This window comes from Elephas maximus, chromosome 3, assembly GCF_024166365.1.
Source record: "Elephas maximus indicus isolate mEleMax1 chromosome 3, mEleMax1 primary haplotype, whole genome shotgun sequence".
Classification (NCBI taxonomy): Eukaryota; Metazoa; Chordata; class Mammalia; order Proboscidea; family Elephantidae; genus Elephas; species Elephas maximus.
Window position 1 is genome coordinate 192,825,125 of NC_064821.1, and position 18,340 is coordinate 192,843,464.

The 18,340-nt window shown below is 46.8% G+C and overlaps 1 protein-coding gene across 2 annotated transcripts in view; it reads right to left on the reverse strand.

Moving 5' to 3' along the window:
• PMVK (phosphomevalonate kinase) overlaps window positions 1-17,875 on the reverse strand; it is a 76,968-nt gene extending 59,093 nt beyond the window's left edge. Inside the window, exons 1-5 of one of the 2 annotated variants that reach the window (XM_049880650.1) lie at window positions 17,643-17,875; window positions 10,204-10,267; window positions 7,431-7,583; window positions 3,781-3,910; window positions 2,185-2,328 (exon numbers count right to left, since the gene is read on the reverse strand). In XM_049880650.1, the coding sequence (XP_049736607.1) occupies window positions 2,192-2,328; window positions 3,781-3,910; window positions 7,431-7,583; window positions 10,204-10,267; window positions 17,643-17,737 (579 nt within the window). In that variant the 5' untranslated portion in view covers window positions 17,738-17,875 and the 3' untranslated portion in view covers window positions 2,185-2,191. Of the gene's footprint in view, window positions 1-1,171; window positions 2,329-3,780; window positions 3,911-7,430; window positions 7,584-10,203; window positions 10,268-17,642 lie in introns of those variants that run through there. The other variant, XM_049880649.1, reaches the window with a different exon arrangement.
• Between the last annotated feature and the right edge of the window lie 465 nt (window positions 17,876-18,340).

Below are 18,340 nucleotides of genomic sequence, written 5' to 3' on the forward strand. Positions count from 1 at the left end.
GAACGGGGGAACCAGTAATAGGCAAAGGTGACCTAGGGAGGAGGAGATTTAGGCAGGAATGTGCAGAGTTCAGTCCAGGTCACATTGAAACCAATGTAATTTCTTTGTCCCTTTATCCCTGCGAACTCACAGAATTTGTGGGAAGAAAATGAAGGGTCAGAGAATTCGAATGCTCAGGCTTGACCTGAGGGTTGCAAGGAGCTTAGAGCCTTGTACTGGACCCCAAAGGAATGTGCCTGGAGGGGCTCTGGCTCTGGAGTCGGGTGCCCTGTGTTCTACTCTGAATGTGGACACTGACTAGCCATCTAACCTTAGGCAAGTTGCTTCACTTCTCTGAGTTCTTGGCATCTGCAAAATTCCATTCCACAGGGTGGCTGTGAAGAATCTGGTAGAAATTTAGAATTTGTAAGCAAACCAACCCAGCTGCAGTCTAGTAAATTCCAACTCATGGCGACCCCTGGTATGTCACAGTAGAACTGTGGTCCATAGGTTTTCAATGCCCTGTGATCTTTCAGGAGCCCTTGTGACGTGGTGGTTAAGAGCTCGGCTGCTAACCAAAAGGTCAGCAGTTCAAATCCGCCAGCCACTCCCTGGAAACCCTATGGGGCAGTTCTACTCTGTCCTATAGGGGTCCCTATGAGTTGGAATCAAATTGATGGCAATAGGTTTGGCTTTTTTGGTGATCTTTCAGAAGTAGGTCGCCAGGCCTTTCTTCTAAGGAGCCTCTGGGTGAACTGAAACCTCCAACCTTTTGGTTAGTAGCCAAGTATTAGCCTCTTGCACACCCAGAGACTCCAGAATTTGTAATTAGCTATATAAATAAAAAGAGTCTGGCCCAAAGTCCTCTCCAAGAAAGCTGAGACTCAAAATGGTGACGTGACTTCCCCAGGAGCATACAATGGTTACCAGGAGACCATCCATCTCTGGTGCCTACACCCCTCTATCATATGCACTTTATGATACTGCCTCTGCATGCTTGTTGGCAGAGCTTTCTGTTGAACGCTGAGCCTTTCCTGGGGCCATCCCTGAAGACAAGATCCTCAGGAATATGATTGTTTGAAATGTGTCACCCAAAAATAGGTGTTGTGAATCCTAGACCCTATGTATGTGGATCTAATCCCACCTGAAAATAGGGTTCTCTTTGTTATGTTAACAAGGCCATATTGGTATTAAAAAAAAAAAAAAAAACACATTGCCATCAAGTGGATTCCAACTCATAGTGACCCTATAGGACAGAGCAATATTGCCCCATAGGGTTTCCAGTGATCGCCTGGTAGATTCCAACTGCCGATCTTTTGGTTAGCAGCCATAGCTCTTAACAACTATACCACCAGGGTTTCCAGTATAGGGTGTGTCTTAAGCCAATCACTTCTGAGATCTAAAAGGAGTAGACTGGGTACAGAAGCATGGACAAATGGGGAAGATAGATGCCACGTGAAATTCACCAAGGAACTCAGGACCAGAAGCTGAAAGAGACAAAGATCTTCCCCCAGAGCCGACAGAGAGCCTTCCCCTAGAGCTGGCGCCCTGAATTCGGTCTTCTAGCCTCCTAAACTGTGAGAAAACATATTTCTGTTCATGAAGGCCACCCACTTGTGGTTTTTCTGTTACAGCAGCACTAAGAAACTAAGACAGCCCCAATCATACCTTCAACACTGCAGGTCTCTTGCCCACACAGCACAGGCAAAGGTCAGCCTCTGCCAAACACGTTCCAGTCCAGGCTGGAGGCACAGCAGGAGACCCAAAGCCACTAGACCCATTCTGAGCCCCACACAGCCCAGGGTGGAGCCTGGGAAATGAGAATTGTCCAGCTCTGAACGTGGGCTCCAAAGAGATTTATTAGCATCCACACTGGGGATCCCAGGACTCTTGCCCCAGATGAGGGGCTGAAAGCAGCCAGAAGGGGAAGCAAGGCCACGCAGGCCACTGCAGGCCCCCATAGGCCTGGCACCCACAGAGATGGGGGTGTTTCTGCTTCAATCACAGCCAGTTCACCCTCCTATGCCCTCTAGTTCTCCTGCTGAATAGCCAGGACTGTTCTCTCCACAGGGAAATGAGGGTCCCAGGCTTATCTGGTACCTGCCAGGCCCCAGAAATCTAGACTCAGGCCCACTCAGCCAGCATCAGCAACCCCATGTCCCGCAGTCAGCCCCACCTCCACCACCCTTGGCTCGCCACTAGAACCTGACAACTAGAGTCTGGAGTGGACAAATTCTATCAGGCTCTCCAGCTGCTCCTCCAGGCACTGCTCATCTCCGTGGTTCTCGATGATCCAGTCAAAGTCCCCAAAGTTGTCCAGACCGCATTCCGACTCAGCATTGTCCACCCCTGCGGAGGAGACAGGGGGAGATCAGGCCCACCCCTCCGAACAAATACAAAACAGCAAGGCCCTTCCAGCGCCTTTCTCCACCAGCCCAGAGATAAAGTCCACCCCGCCCCAGAGGGCAATCCCCATTCCCTGAAACACCAGGATGGTAGGTTCAGCAGCCCACAGCCGCCTAAGCCCCCAGAAGGGCCCCGCTGATGTAACTCTTCATTTGCCACTGCCTACAGAGGGCAAAGAAACCCTGGTAGCGTAGTGGTTAAAGTGCTATGGCTGCTAACCAAAAGGCCAGCAGTTCGAATCCACCAAGCGCTCCTTGGAAACTCTGTGGGACAGTTCTACTGTGTCCTATAGGGTCACTATGGGTCGGAATCAGCTCGATGGCAACGGGCTTGGTTTGGTTTTTGTTTACAGAGGGCAGGCTATTGCTGTTACCTGCCATTGAGTCAGCCCCCAACTCACAGCAACCCCATGTACAATAGGATGGGACCACTGTGATCCACAGGGTTTTCACTGGCTGATTTTTCAGAAGTAGGTGGCTAGGCCTTTCTTCCTAGTCTGTCTTAGTCTGGAAGCTCTGCTGAAGCCTATTCAACATCATAGCAACACACAACAGAGGGCAGATCAGGCCATCTAAAACCACAGCCAACCCAGGAGGGCACTGCATGTTCGTTTTCTGTGAAGCTGCTTATGTCAGTCTCTATTCCTAAATCTGATTCAGTCCTTGCAGAAAGCACCATGTGCAACAGTTAGAAGCAGATGGTCGAAAGTCCCAGGAACGCCTCTCCCTCACTTTGTGACCCTAGGAAACAGACTTAAGTTTTCCAAGCTGATGTCTTCATGCAACAATCGATACTGGTAATAACAGCATCTACCTGATGGGTTTGTTGGATGCTAAAGCGAGGTAATGCCCCTCCTAGCGGTGGTGTGTGCCCAGGAGGTGAGCAGCCGTCAGCAGTGGTCATGCCCATTAGACCCCCTAGGACAGCAAGGAGCCCAGGCTGTGCCTCTGAATGGCCCACCAAGCAGGTCCTGGCCTTGTACCACTGAGGCTGCCTAGTAAAGCTACTCTCCCACCCCTGCTACTATGCTAGTCACACAGGACTGACATTTGTCAGGCTCGTCCTCTGACCCACTATCAGCCCCCGCCAAGCTGGAAAGCAGAGGTGAAGAACCAAGGGGGTACGTCCCAGCCAGGTAAGGGGCCTAGGCCAAGGTCAGGTGACATTTACCCCCCAAAGACACCCTCCCCTACCCCACTCCCTCATCTGAAGGCCTGGCATTTCTGAGACCCAAGCCTCAGATTCCATTTCATAATCCCTCACACACACCCCTACCAGGCATGCCAGGGAGAGAGCAGGAGACCAAGAGCACAGGACTGGGTGGCCTGTACCCGACAGGTGGCGTGGCCAACCTGTGGGCTGAGCCCTGGGGAGCAAAGGTTGTGAGTAGCTCACCCATTGTGAACATCCAGCCGCGCTGCTGTCGGCTCTGCTCTGAGGCCACCACTCGGACTGTCTTCGTCGCAGCCCCATAAGCCTCCTGAAACCACTGGATGTCAGATACCCGCCGTGTGTCACTCACCAGCTGCAAGGAGGGACAGAAACAGATGACCAACAGGACATGGTGCAGGGAGCTGCAGGACAGGGTATGAGGGTGAGGGAAAAGGAGGGGCAGACCCAGTGGCATTACTAGGGTTGGTGTCACCCAGTGCGGTAACTCATGGGCGTCACTTCCCATGGGCCTCCTCCTGTACCAGACCATACAGAATCCTTGCAATGCTTCTTGTACTGACGTTACTCATAAATCCCATATATCATTCCTTCTTTTCCTTTAATTACTACTTCATTCTCAAAAAAGTTATTGATACCCCATTGCCGTCAAGCCGATGCCGACTCATGCAACCCTATAGAACAGAGCAGAACTGCCCCATGGGGTTTCCGAGGAGTGGCTGGTGGATTCAAACTGCTGATCTTTTGGTTAGCAGCCAAGGTCCTGACCACTGTACCAGCAGGGCCCCAGATTTATTGGTATAGGCTCACAAATACTAATTACTGCGATATTGTAGCTAAAACGCCAGAAAATTTGACAAAATCAGCAACTATAAAAACTATAAAAACACCAGTAGCAATGAAAACAACAGTACGTGCCTATAGTGCGTGCGGATAAAATCATGTGATTCGAAGCGTCATTGTAATTGGGTAATAATGACAGTTCTGACCAGGGTGCATTAGAAGGTTCAAAAAGTGAATTTGCATTTTTTAGCTTTATGGGTATATTGATACATGTAAGCTGGGCTTACGAAAAATGTTTTTATTGTTACAACTAACTACAGGAATATTTTTATATACAGTCATTTTGGTGTCACCCCCTCTGACAGTGTCACCCAGTGCAGTCCATACCCCCTGCACCCCTCTAGTGATGCCACTCGGCAGACCTAGCCCCGCCCTGAAGCAGCAGGAGTACAGGGGACCACAGCCCAGAGCAGCAGGGCAGCCCACCCCATCAGTCCCAGCCACTTGGACACACATCCCTCCTTCCTCCAGGCAGCAGCCCCGATCCCTGCAGTCACATGCTGCTCTGGGTGCCCTGCCTCTGCCATGGACACACGCGTGTCCTGTGCTTGTGTCAGGCCTCACTGTGCTCTAAAAGAGGCCTTAGGCTTTGGGTTCAGATCAGCCAGTCCAACCCACTCATTTCACAAATGGGTAAACTGAGACCAGAATCAAAGATACCCCAACCACACCTCAACTCCTGGCTCCTTTAAAACCATAAATCTGATTTTTGTCATTCCCCTGCTGACGAGGTCCTGTGAGATCTGGCATCTTGTTTCCCATCCTCGTCCCTCATTCACTCCGATGCAGCCAACAGGCCTCCTTGCTGTTTCTCAAAGGCACCAACTACCCACCCTCCTCAGGGCCTTTGCACCTGCTACCCTCTCTGCCTGGATCTTCACAAGCTAATCTCCCTCATTTCATGGCTGTCCCTGCTCAAACGTCATCTCCTCAGAGAGGCCTTTTCTGACCACCCTGGCTCCCTCCCTGTCCCTCTGAATCCTGATACACTGTTTGTTCTCCTCTTGGCACTAAGTACTTTCTGAAATCATCGTTATTTTTTATTGTTTATTGTCTGTTTGCACCACTAGAGTCAACTCCATTAGGGCAAGGACTCTGTCTCATTCACTGCTGTATCCCTGGCCCCTGGAACAGTGCCTGACATATAACAACCACCCAATAGTACATGTCCGATCGATCAATCAATCAGTGAATAAGGCTGGCTGTTCTCATCAATGCTGCTGACATGTTCATTCACCCAATTACTAAACAAATATTATCGGGAGCACCTACTATGTGCTAGGCACTGTGCTAGGTGCTGGTGATAGAGCGGTGAGCAAAAGAGGCCTAGTCCCTACCCTCGTGGAGCTTATGTTCTGGTGGGAGAGATGCTGAACAGGGAGCCTCACAGGTAACTGTGCAACCACAGAACACACCTACCAGCATCCCAACCTCAGCAAGGCCCAAACTGAGCTGATTTTCCCCCAGCCTGCTCCTCCCACTCCTCCCCTAGCTCAGAAAATGACAACTGTATTTGTCCAGCTGCTCAGACAAAATCTTCGTCTTCACACGCCATAGCCAATCCATCAGTAAACCCTACTGGCTCTACTGTCAAAATCTATGCAGAATCCAGCCACTTCTCTCCACTCTGCCATACCCTAGGCCAAGCCGTAGTCTTCTCACCTGTGTTACAGAAACACCTCTAACTGGCCTCTCTGCTTCCACTCTTACCCTCCATCCAGCAGCCAGGGTGATTCTTTGAAATCTTAAATCAAAGTATGTAAAATCCTTACAAAGGTCCTGCATGATCTGACCTCAACTTCCACCACTCCCCCCTCACCCACACGGGCCCCCTGGCTCTTCCTCAAATGTGGCAGGCACACTCCCGCATCAGGGCCTTTGCACTCGCTGCTCCTTCTTTCTGGAAAGCTCTTTCCCCAAATACCCATGTGGCTCACTCCCTCACTTCTTTCAGATACTGCTCAAATGTCTTAGTACCAGTAGGACCTTCCCTGACACCCTTAGTAAAACAGCAACCCCTCTCCAACCCTGCTCCCACCTTTGCTCCTTAGTGTTTCTCCCCACCCAACATATTCTAAGGCCCTGGGTGCTGCAAACAGTTAAGCACTCAGCTACTAACTGAAAGGTTGGTGGTTCAAATCCACCCAAAGGTACTTCGGAAGAAAGGTCTAGTGATCTACTTCCAAAAGGTAGCAGCTGTTGAAAGCCTTACGGACCACAGTTCTACTCTGACCCACATGGGGTCACCAGGAGTTGGAAATGACTCAGCAGCAACTGGTTGGTTGATTGACATATTCTATATTTACTTACTTACCGTCTATTTCCCCCCACCCCATCCCCAGCTGTTAATGCAAGCTCCCAAGGGCAGGGGCTTCATCACATGCGTGCACTGATGTATTCACAGAACCTAGAACCATGCGTGGCACGAGCAGATGCTCAGTCAATATTTACTACCAGAATGAATGAAGAAGGAAAAGGGCAGGGTACTATGGGAGCACCTCACAGGGAGCACCACTTAAGACTTGGCTTCCCGGAGAAGATGATATTTAAGCTGAGCTGGAACTAAGTTGATGAAGAGGGAAGAAAGAGCAGCCCAGGCAGGGGGAAGAACACATGGAAGGCCCTGTTTCCGGAAGGAGCTTAACTTATCTGAGGAACTGAGAGAAGGCCAGTTCAGCTGTAGCTCTAGGTGTAAGAAGGCTAAAAGGGTAGCAGGAGCCAGATCATATAAGGTCCAGAAGTCCATTTTAAGGATTTTGATTTTGTTTACAACAACAATGGGAAGCCACCAAAGGGTTTCAAACAGAGCAGTGATATGACTATATGACTTGGTCACACCGACTGCTGTGTGGTGAATGGATCATAGGGGGTAAGAGTGGAAGCCAGGAACCAGCATTGGCCCAGGTAAGAGACAGCGTTGGCTTCAACTAGGGTGGTGGCAGTGGAAGCCAAAAACATGGACACACTTAAGAAATATTTGGGGAAAGGCATAGGGAAACAGGTTTCTTGATGCCACCATGGGGTCCTCTTACCCAGACAGGCTGGGAGACGCCCTCCACAATTTTCCTGCAGAAGAAGCCAGGGTCGGCCTGGCGTTTCTCCTCTCCCCATCGGATCATGTCCTTTCGATAGGCTTCCTTGTAGGTGCTGGCGTCCAGGAGTCTCTGGAAATCCAGGCTGTGTTCCTGTCCAAAGCACACTCTTTGTCATCAGCCTCTCAACCCCTCTGTGTCTCCTAAGATGAGGAGAACCATCCATGTCCTCCCTCACCCCAGGGGCCAATGCAAGAACCGGTAAGGTTTCAGCCAGGACAGAGGCCTGCAAGGGAGAAAGCCCTAGAAGCTAAGGACCCCAATCATCCTCAAATGGAGGAAAGGTCTAGAATAATCTAGAAATTGTTCCAATTTGTCTTTGAAATGCGTGACGTGGTTTTCTCTTTAGCATCAGTTTTGCCTTCCCAATTATCTCTGGCTTAAACGAATTATGAAATTAGTCTGCATCCCCTGAGCACAGGCTTAGCCTTCAACTGAAGTGGGAAATATGAAAAAACTGTGTCCATGTCCTCCCACTGCCCTTTCTGCTATCATTTCCCCCATCCCAAAGCCCAGGAGGTTTCGTTTCCATGTCTCTTTCCTCTCCCCCACCCCCAAAATTCCTGGCACCTTTGCTGCCACACCTTCAGTCCACTGGCTCCTCTGACACTCTGTGGGCCTCCACAGGGGGCTCCTCGGGCAGGCAGGGGAGCTGCTCTGACCACCCTGGGGAGCTGCTTCCAGGCCTGGCCTCCCTTCTCCAAGGACACTGACAAGCAGGAGGGGTCCATCCAGAGGACTCCAGAACGGGGCGGGGTCTGGAAACCGTCACCCAGTTCAGGTTCCAGGCCCCCTAACTCACTGCAGCAGACTCTCTGGCCTCAGGTACTTGGTTTCCTCATCTGCAAAGTGAGGGGGGTGACTCAGACACTCATACCTCCTGCCTGCTCCCCTGTTGAGGTCAGCAGCCACCTCCTGCTTGTAAACTGGTGTTCCATCTACTCTTGTCCACAGGGGAAGAGCAGGCCATTAGGGTCTGCTTGTCAGTTAAAATTCCCATTGTGAGTTGACAGTTCATTTGGATTTTTGTTTTTTAATGGGAGTGGGGGGGCAGAGTGGGGTTGAACTGCCAAACAGCAGAGACAGCTGGCCATGTCAGAGTCCTCTATGAAGGTTTGTAGAATACAAACTTCTGGGCCCTCCTCTTCCCAGAGAGTATGGTTCTCTAGGTCTGGAACCAAAAAAAAAAAAAAAACAAATCCATTGCCATCGAGTCGACTCTGACTCATAGTGACCATATAGGACAGAGTAGAGCTGCCCCAGAGGGTTTCCAAGGAGCGGCTGGTGGATTTGAACTGCCAACCTTTTGGTTAGCGGCCATAGCTCTTAACCATTGTGCCACCAGGGCACCAAGGTCCTCAGTGGCTCTCTAGGTCTTGAGAGGGCCTAATTTGGGAACTCCGGAAGTAAATCAGTGGTTTCAAACTGCTCCTCGGAGCCCTGAGGTTCCTCAGAGGTGCCCAGTCCCCACCAGGAAGGCTGAGTGTCCTCTCTCCCTCTCTCCTCACCTCCCTCCCCGCAATCAGAGTAGCTCCCAGTGTGCCTACTGGATACAAGGGGCTTAGGCAGCCAGTGTCATGTGGAAAAGGTTCTCACTAAAAATATCTGAAAACCGCTGAGCTTACTTATCTCCATGATCCTCTCAGGCTTCAGCAGGCTGCCATTCTGCGAGTGAATCTGTTTAGCTGGTGGGAGAAAACCCAATAGGACAAGAGAATGCTTCCCACAGAGGCAGGGCTGTCATGTAAAAAGGGGCACGGACCCCAGAAGGCCAGCCTCAGGCCAACTGACCAAGGGGCCTGAGAAAGACGGCCTGATGTCTGTGCTGACCATGGGTCCCTAAAAGGGTGCACTAGAGGCCAAGGACAGGAACAAGGTGATGAAACGACTCTTACCTGTGTGGGAAGCTGATCTCGCCCTCCAGCTTCCCTTTCTGAAGCTAAGGTTCTAAGGCCCAATTGGAAGAGTTCTTTTTTTTTTTTTTTTAATTTTTGAACCATTCACATGGTTTAAAATTCAAAAGATACACACCCATTTACAATGAAAAATCTCTCCCATCTCTATTCCCCAACCTCTGGTTCCCCTCGCTGGAGGCAACCAATGTTACATGCTCTCCTATCCTTTCAAGGCACGTACATACCCCAAGCACCTAGAAGAGCATCTAACATAATGAGAACACCCCATAAATATTTGTTGAATGAATGACTACATGAGTGAATAAAATTTTTTCCCTTTTTTTATACAAATGCAGCATTCCACACATGCTGTTCTACATCTTGTTTTGTTTTGTTTCATTTAACAATCTACTTTGACAGCTTATGTGACTAAATTTCTAAGGAGAGAATTCCAAGGGTTGTGTCCGGCCAGCTTAGTGGGGAGGGGTGGTCATGTGACATGTCCCATTTTTTAAGTAAATGGATGTGTGTAGACCCTTACTAATCATGCCACACCAGTAGCTGCCAACTCAAACCCACAGCCTTTCTTGGACACACTTTCTCAAATATTCTGGTATGAACTGAGTGAGGCCAGGGGGAAAGCAGCTTGAGCTGAAAATGCCCCAGAGAGGTTAACGCAAAGAAAACCTAGAGCTGGCCACCCACTGGCAGGAGCAGTCACCATAGCTGTCCCAGTGGCTCAAGGGGCAGCCACAGCAACCAAAGCCCAGAAGCTGGGCTCCAACCAACCCAGCAGATGCTACAGAGCCACCACCTACCTGAGCATACTGCTCCTTGAGTGGCCCAGAGAGCCGGAGGACAGCACACACGTCAGCTCCGAGTCTGTGGGACAGGAAGATCAGAACCCAGTTAACCTAGAGCTTCCAGGCCCCTGAACAGGAGTCCAGAAGCCTGAGCTCAAGTCCCATTTCTGCTACTTGTATCTACATGACTTTGTCAGGCCTCAACTTCCCTGATCCAATTTCCCCATCTCTAAAATGGGGATAATAGCTTCTGTTCTATCTCCTTCACGGGATTATTATGAAACTCGAATGTGAAAGAGCACTGAAACTATGAACAGGTAGCATAGGTAATAACCAAAACCAGCCAAACTCGTTGCCGTCAAGTCGATTCCGACTCACAGTGACACTATAGGACAGAGCAGAACTGCCCCATGGAGTTTCCAAGGAGCAGCTGGTGGATTCGAACTGCTGACCTTTTGGTTGGGAGACATAACCCTTAACCACTACACCACCAGGCTCCAAAATAGGCAATAGGTGATAAAATCATAATTACAGCGTGAAACATCCATGCCTGGCAATATTCTGGCTGGACTTGGTTACTGCTGGGCCCCCAAACTAGTTCTCTCACAGCCAGTGATATTTCAGTCTCAACTGGCCTGGTCACTATAATATAAAGAATTCACTCATTCCGTTAACCAATTTACTGAACCAAACATTTACTGGGTACTACATAAGGACCTCACTACCTGTCTGTCAGTTTGTCATACTTTGATGGCTTGCATGTTACAGTGATGCTGGAAGCTATGCCACTGGTATTTCAAATGCCAGTAGGGTCACCCATGGTGGACAGTCTTTACCAGAGTTTCCAGACTAAAAGAGACTAGGAAAAAAGGCCTGGTGATCCACTTTCAAAAATCAGCCAATGAAAATCTTATGGATCACAACAGAACATTGTCTGATATAGTGTTGGAAGATGAGCCCCTCAGGTTGGAAGGCACTCGAAATACGACTGTGGAAACACTGCCTCTTCAGAGTAGAGTCAACCTTAATGACGTGGATGCAGTAAAGCCTCCGAGACCTTCAGTTGCTGATGTGGCACTATTCAAAATAAGAAGTAACAGCTACAAACATCCATTAGTAATCAAAATGTGGAATGTACGAACTATGAGTTAAAGAAAACTGGAAGTCATCAAAAATGAAATGGAATGCTTGAAGATCGGTATCCTAGCTATTTGTGAGCTGAAATGGACTGGTATTGGCCATTTTGAATCAGACAATCATATAGCCTACTATGTCAGGAATAAAAAATTGAAGAGGAATGGCACTGCATTCACCACTAAAAACAACATTTTGAGATCTGTCCTGAAGAAAAACGCAGTCAGTGATAGGTTAATAGCCATACACCTACAAGCAAGACCAGTTAATACAACTCTTACTCAAATTTACACACCAACCACAAACAACAATGATGAAGAAATTGTACATTTTTACAACCTGCTGCAGTCTGAAACTGACCAAACAGGAAATCAAGATACATTGATAATTACTGGTGATTGGGATGAAAACGTTGGAAACGAAGAAGAAGAATCAGTAGTTGGAAAATAGGCCTTGGTGATAGAAATGACACCAAAGATTACATGATAGGGTTCTGCAAGACCAACAACTTATTCATCAGAAATACTTTTTTTCAACAACACAGACAAAGACAACATCTGTGGAACGAGACAATGGAGACGCTCAATGTCATAAGTCAAGACAAAGCCAGGGCCAGCTGTGGAACAATCAATTGCTTGTGTGCAAGTTCAAGTTGAAGCTGAAGAAAATTAAAATAAGTCCATGAGAGCCAAAATATAACCTTGAATATATCCCACCTGCATTTAGAGACCATCTCAAGAATATATTTGACACATTGAACACTAATGATCGAAGACCAGAAAAGTTGTAGAGAGACATCAAGGACATTATACACAAAACATGAAGAAAGCAAAAAGTCATTAAAAAGCCAGGAAAGAACGAAAAGACCAAAACAGATGTCAGAAAAGACTCTGAATGTACAGCAGCTAAAGCAAACAGAAGAAACGATGAAGTAAAAGAGTTGAACAGGAGATTTCAAATGGCAGCTTGAGAAGATAAAGCGAAGTACTACAAAGAAATGTGCAAAGACCTGGAGTTAGAAAACCAAAAGGGAAGAACACGCTTGGCATTTCTCAAGCTGAATGAACTGAAGAAAATCTTCAAGCCTCGGGTTGCAATACTGAAGGATTCTATAGGCAAAAGGAGCCCCGGTGGCGCAGTGGTTAAGAGCTCAGGCTGATAACCAAAAGGTCAGCAGTTGAAATCCATCAGCCATTCCTTGGGAACCTTACGGGGCAGCTCCACTCTGTCCTATAAGGTGGCTATGAGTCAGAACCCAGTCCACAACAACGGGTTTGGTTTGGTTTTGGTTATGGGCAAACGAATTGAACAATGCAGGAAGCATCAAAAGAAGATGGAAGGAATACACAGATCACTATACCAAAAAGAATTGGTCGATGTTCAACCATTTCAGGAGGTAGAATATGATGAAGAACCAATGGTACTGAAGGAAGAAGTCCAAGCTGCACTGAAGGCATTGGCAAAAAACAAGGCTCCAGGAACTGACCAAATACCAATTGAGATGCTTCAGTAAATGGATACAACGGACTCACTTGTCTACATCAAGAAATCTGGAAGACAGCTACCCAGCCAACAGACTGGAAGAGATCCATATTTGTGCCCATTCCAAGAAAGGCAAGCAAACTTAATGTGGAAATTATCCAACAGTATCATTAATATCACATGCTAGCAAAACTTTGCTGAAGATAATTCAAAAACAACTGCAGCTATATATTGACAGGGAACCGCCAGAAGTTCAAACTCGATTCAGAAGAGGACGTGGAACGAGGGATATCATTGCTTATGTCAGATGGATCATGGCCAAAAGCAGAGAATACCAGAAAGATGTTTACCCGTGTTTTATTGACTGCACTAAGGTATTTGACTGTATGGATCATAACAAATTATGGATAACATTGCAAAGAATGGGGATTCCATAACACTTAATTATGCTTGTGTAGAACCCGTACATGGATTAAGAGGCAATCATTTCAACAGAAGAAGGGGATACTGCATGATTCCAAATTGGAAAGGGTATGCAGCAGGGTTGTATTCTTACATCTCATTCAATCTGCATGGTGAACAAATAATATGAGAAGCTGGACTATATGAAGAACAACATGGCATCAGGACTAGAGAAAGACTCATTAACAACCAATATGCAGATGACACAACCTTGCTTGCTGAAAATGAAGACAACTTGAAGCACTTTCTGATGAAGATCAAAGACTACAATATGGACTACGGCCCAATCATGAAGAAAACAAAAAGCCTCACAACTGGACCAATACACAACATCATGATAAATGGAGAAAAAACTGAGGTTGTCAATGATTTCATTCTACTTGGATCAATAACCAACATCTGTGGAAGCAGCAGTCAAGTAGAAATCAAACAGCGTACATTGCATTGGGCAAATCTGCTGCAAAAGGCCTCTTTAAAGCGTTAAAAAGGAAAGGTGTCACTCTGATGACTGAGGAGTGCCTGACCAAAGCCGTGGTCTTTTTAACAGTCTCATATGCATGCGAAAGCTAGACAATGAAGAAAGAAGACAGGAGAACTGACGCATTGGAACCATGGCGTTGGCGAAGAATACCAAACATACCGTGGACAGCCAGAAGAATGAACAAATCGGTCTTAAAAGAAATACAACCAGAATGCTCCTCTGAAGTGATTTATAATGGACTCAAACATACTAATGATCATGACGTTGGCACAGGACTAGGCAACATTTCGTTCTGCTGTACTTAAGATCACTGAGTGGGGCCAACTTGACAGCAAATAAAACCATATAGATCAAGGTGATACAAATGTGAAAACAATGACATGATTCCTATTGTGGCCTTGAGATGCACACAAACACATTTAAACACTGACGTGGTGAGACAAGTGTTCTTAATTCCATTTTTCAGATGAGGAAACTGAAGGTGAATGAGAAGAACTGACAAACCCAAAGCAACACTCTAAGTAGTGAAGCCAGTATTGGTAAAATAAATACCCAAGATTGAGTTTCAAACCTTTACTAGATGCTAAGAATTGTTCTAAATCCTTCATATGCATTATCTCATTTAATCCTGACAAAACCAAACCCACCGCCATCAAGTTAATTCTGACTCATTGTGACCGTATAGGACAGAGTAGAACTGCCCCATAGGTTTCCAAAGCTGTAATCTTTACAGAAGCAGACTGCCACGTCTTTCTCCCAAGGAGAGGGTGGTGGGTTCGAACCACTAGTTCAGTTAGCAGCCGAGCACTTAACCACTGTGCCACCAGGGTTCCTTTTAATCCTTACCGCCACCCTGTTATTAACTCCATTTTACAAATGACAAATTCAAGGCACATAGTAAGTAATTTGTGTAAGATTACATACTAAATGGTGGAGGCAGTATTTGAATCCTGGCAGTCTAATTCCAAAACCTGTGCTTTTAACCACTGCTTGATTTCTGTTTGAGGGTGAGGAGAGATGCAATTTAGGAAGAAAAGTGGTGAGATCCTTGTTGTTGTTAGGTGCCATCGAGTTGGTTTCAACTCACAGCGACCCTATGTATAATAGAACAAAACACTGCCCAGTCCTGTGCCATACTAACAATCATTGCTAGGCCTGAGCCCACTGTTGCAGCCACTGTGTCAGTCCATCTCCTTGAGGGTATTCCTCTTCTTCCCCAACGCTCTACTCTACCAAGCATGATGTCCTTCTACAGGGACTGGTCCCATCTGATAACATGGCCAAAGTATGTGAGATTGAAGTTTCATCATCCTTGCCTCCAATGAGCATTCCAGCTGTACCTTTTCCAACACGGATGTGTTTGTTCTTCTGGCAGCCCATGGTATATTCAATATGCTTCACCAACACCATAATTCAAAGGCATCCAACCTTCTTTAGTCTTCCTTATTCATTGTCCAGTTTTCACATGCATATGAGGTAATCTAAAACATCACAGCTTGGGTCAGGCACACCTTAGTCCTCAAGGTGACATCTTTGCTTTTTAACACTTTAAAGAGGTCTTTTGCAGCTGACACGCCCAAAGCAATGCATTGTTTGATTTCTTGACTGCTGCTTCCATGGACATTGATTGTGGCTCCAAGTAAAATGAAAACCTTGACAATTTCAATATTTTCTCCATTTATCATAATGTTGCTTATTGCTCCAGTTGTGAGGATTTTTGTTTTCTTTATGTTTAGGTGTAATCCATGCTGAAGGCTGTAGTCTTTGATCTTCATCAGTAAGCACTTCAAGTCCTCTTCACTTTCAGCAAGCAAGGTTGTGTTATCTGCATATCGAAGGCTATTAATGAGTTTTCCTCTGATCCTGATGCCACACTCTTCTTCATATAGTCTAGCTTCTCAAATTATTTGCTCCGCATACAGACTGAATTAGTATAGTGAAAGGACACAACCCTGATGCACTCCTTTCCTGATTTTAAACCACGAAGTATCCCCTTGTTCTAGTCGAATGACTGCTCTTAGTCTAGGTACAGGTTCCTCATGAGCACAATTAAATGTTCTGGAATTCCCATTCTTCACAATGTTATCCATAATTTGTTATGATCTACAGAGTCAAATGCCTTTGCACAGTCAATAAAACACAGGTGAACACCTTTCTGGTATTCTCTGCTTTCAGCCATGATCCACCTGACATCAGCAATGATATCCCTTGTTCCACATCCTCTTCTGAATCTAGCCTGATTTTCTGGCAGTTCCCCACTGATGTACTGCTGCAAATGCTTTTGAATGATCTTCAACAAAATTTTACTTGCATGTGATATTAATGATATTGTTCGATAATTTCTGCATTCTGTTGCATCACCTTTCTTTGGAATGGGTACAAATATGGATCTCTTCCAGTCGGTTGGCCAGGTAGCTGTCTTCCAAATTTCTCGCCATAGACAAGTGAGCACTTCCAGCACTACATCCATTTGTTGAAACATCTCAGTTGGTATTCCATCAATTCCTGGAGCCTTGTTTTTTGCTAATGCTTTCAGAGCAGCTTGGACCTCTTCCTTCAGTACCATGGTGCTTGATCATACGGTACCTCCTGAAATGGTTGAACGTCAACCAATTCTTTTCGGTACAGTGACTCTGTGTATTCTTCCTATCTTCTTTTGATGCTTCCTGCATCGTTTAGTATTTTCCCTGTAGAATCCTTCAATATTGCAACTCGAGGCTTGAATTTTTTCTTCAGTTCTTTAAAATTGAGAAATGCCAAGCATGTTCTTCTCTTTTGGTTTTCTTTCTCCAGGTCTTTATACATTTCATTATAATACTTTACTTTGCCTTCTCAAGCCACTGGTGAGATGCTTAGTGGTGAAATATTTGGGTGGCAACCTCTGCCCTGGGCTCCCTCACTAACTCTTAGAACCCCTACGTTGCCCATAATCAGCCTCCTGCTACCCCCACCACACTGGCCTTTAAGAAGAGAGGAATCCCACTCCACTCTCCCCAGCTCCTCTGCTTTCCACTCTCCCCAGCTCCTCTGCTTTCCCAGCCTGACTTTCCCCCAGCAAAAATGCTTCCACACAGAATATCGTGCTTTGAAAGCAAACAATGAGCAAAAGGTATTATTGTTATTATTTCAAGAGGCAGTGTGGTAAAGTAGAAAGAACCTAGTCCTGGGAGCCAGACAAAGCTGAATTTGAATCCCGGGTCTGACACTTGTGACCCTGCGAAGTTTGCTTTTCTTCTCTCCTTCCTTCCTTTCCTTCCTTCCTTCCTTCCTTCTTTTCTTTTCTTTGTCTCTCTCTCTCTCATTTTCTCTCAACTAGTTAGAGCTTTAGTTTCTACCTCTGTGAAATGCGGGTACTAATATCACCACAGTGCCTAACAAAAAGGTTATGAGGATTAAATTGGATAATATATACACACAGTGCCTGGCATGTAATAGAGGCTCTATCAATTCCAGTGGTTTATTAAACAGTCCAGTGGCGTGCTGGGCAATGAACCTGTTCTTGGAGTCTGACACACTTGGGGTGTGGTCTTAAGCAAAGCTGTTGTCTGCGCCTCAGTTTCCTCATCTGTAACAGTTACCTCGTACCACTGCGGTGAGGATGAGGAATAGGGTACGGAAAGCGCGTTGGTAATAACTGTTATTAATTCTTCTTAAAGACAGAGACCTGCAGCTTAAGATCTTCGGAGAGGCGGCCGCCTGGTTCTTTGAGATAGGAGTGTGTGACGGCTGTTTTTAAGTGATGATGGCAATCCTCCACCTCCCCCTGCCCACTGCTCCTCTTGTCCTGCTACCTGAGGACGCCTGCTCCAAAGCGCGCTCCGTCACGCCTAAACACACCCCTCGTGTCACGTGGCGCGGAGATCGCCCCCCCTCCTCCTTCCCGCCCCACGGACACCTGCTCTGCAGCGCCTCCGTCACGAAGTCCTTCCCGGATTTCCTCTTTCCACTGAACAGCAGCACCAGCCGCGGGGAGCAGGTCGGCAGGGCCATGGGGCCGCGACACTTTGCGATCCCTAAAGCAGACACTTCGCCCTACCCCTTCCATCTGGCGATGCGGCACGAGATAGAAGCGGCCACTAGGTGGAGGGACAACAAGGAGGGATTCCGCCCTTTCTTCTCCATAGTGGTAGAGAGGACCGACGGCCAATATACGTCTTTCTATATATTTTATTTAATGTTTAAACAAATTAAATATGAATCGAAAAAAAGGTTTATTGCCAATGCAGCCTTCTGTCGTAAATGAGCTCCCCTACCAGGTCTCATTTAGAACAGTCCAGCCCCGCCCAGAGCATTACGTCACAGCCACGCCTCCTCAACTGACACCGGGGCGTGGCGAGTTGGACGCAACTACTTTCCTCCAAGGGGGATAATATCTTTAAATTTCCTGAGGTGAGTCTCTCGTTCCCTTCCACAGGACCCAAAAAATATTATTTGAAAAACAAAAATGTTATTATATTCAATAAGTTTTGAAAACTGCGTTTTTATTTGTGTATTGTAGTGCATGTACTAAACAAATCTTCATTTCCCCCACAAGTGAAAATAGATCTTTCTGGAGATGAATCGACTCATTGACACGAGGGAGTTCAGACTGGT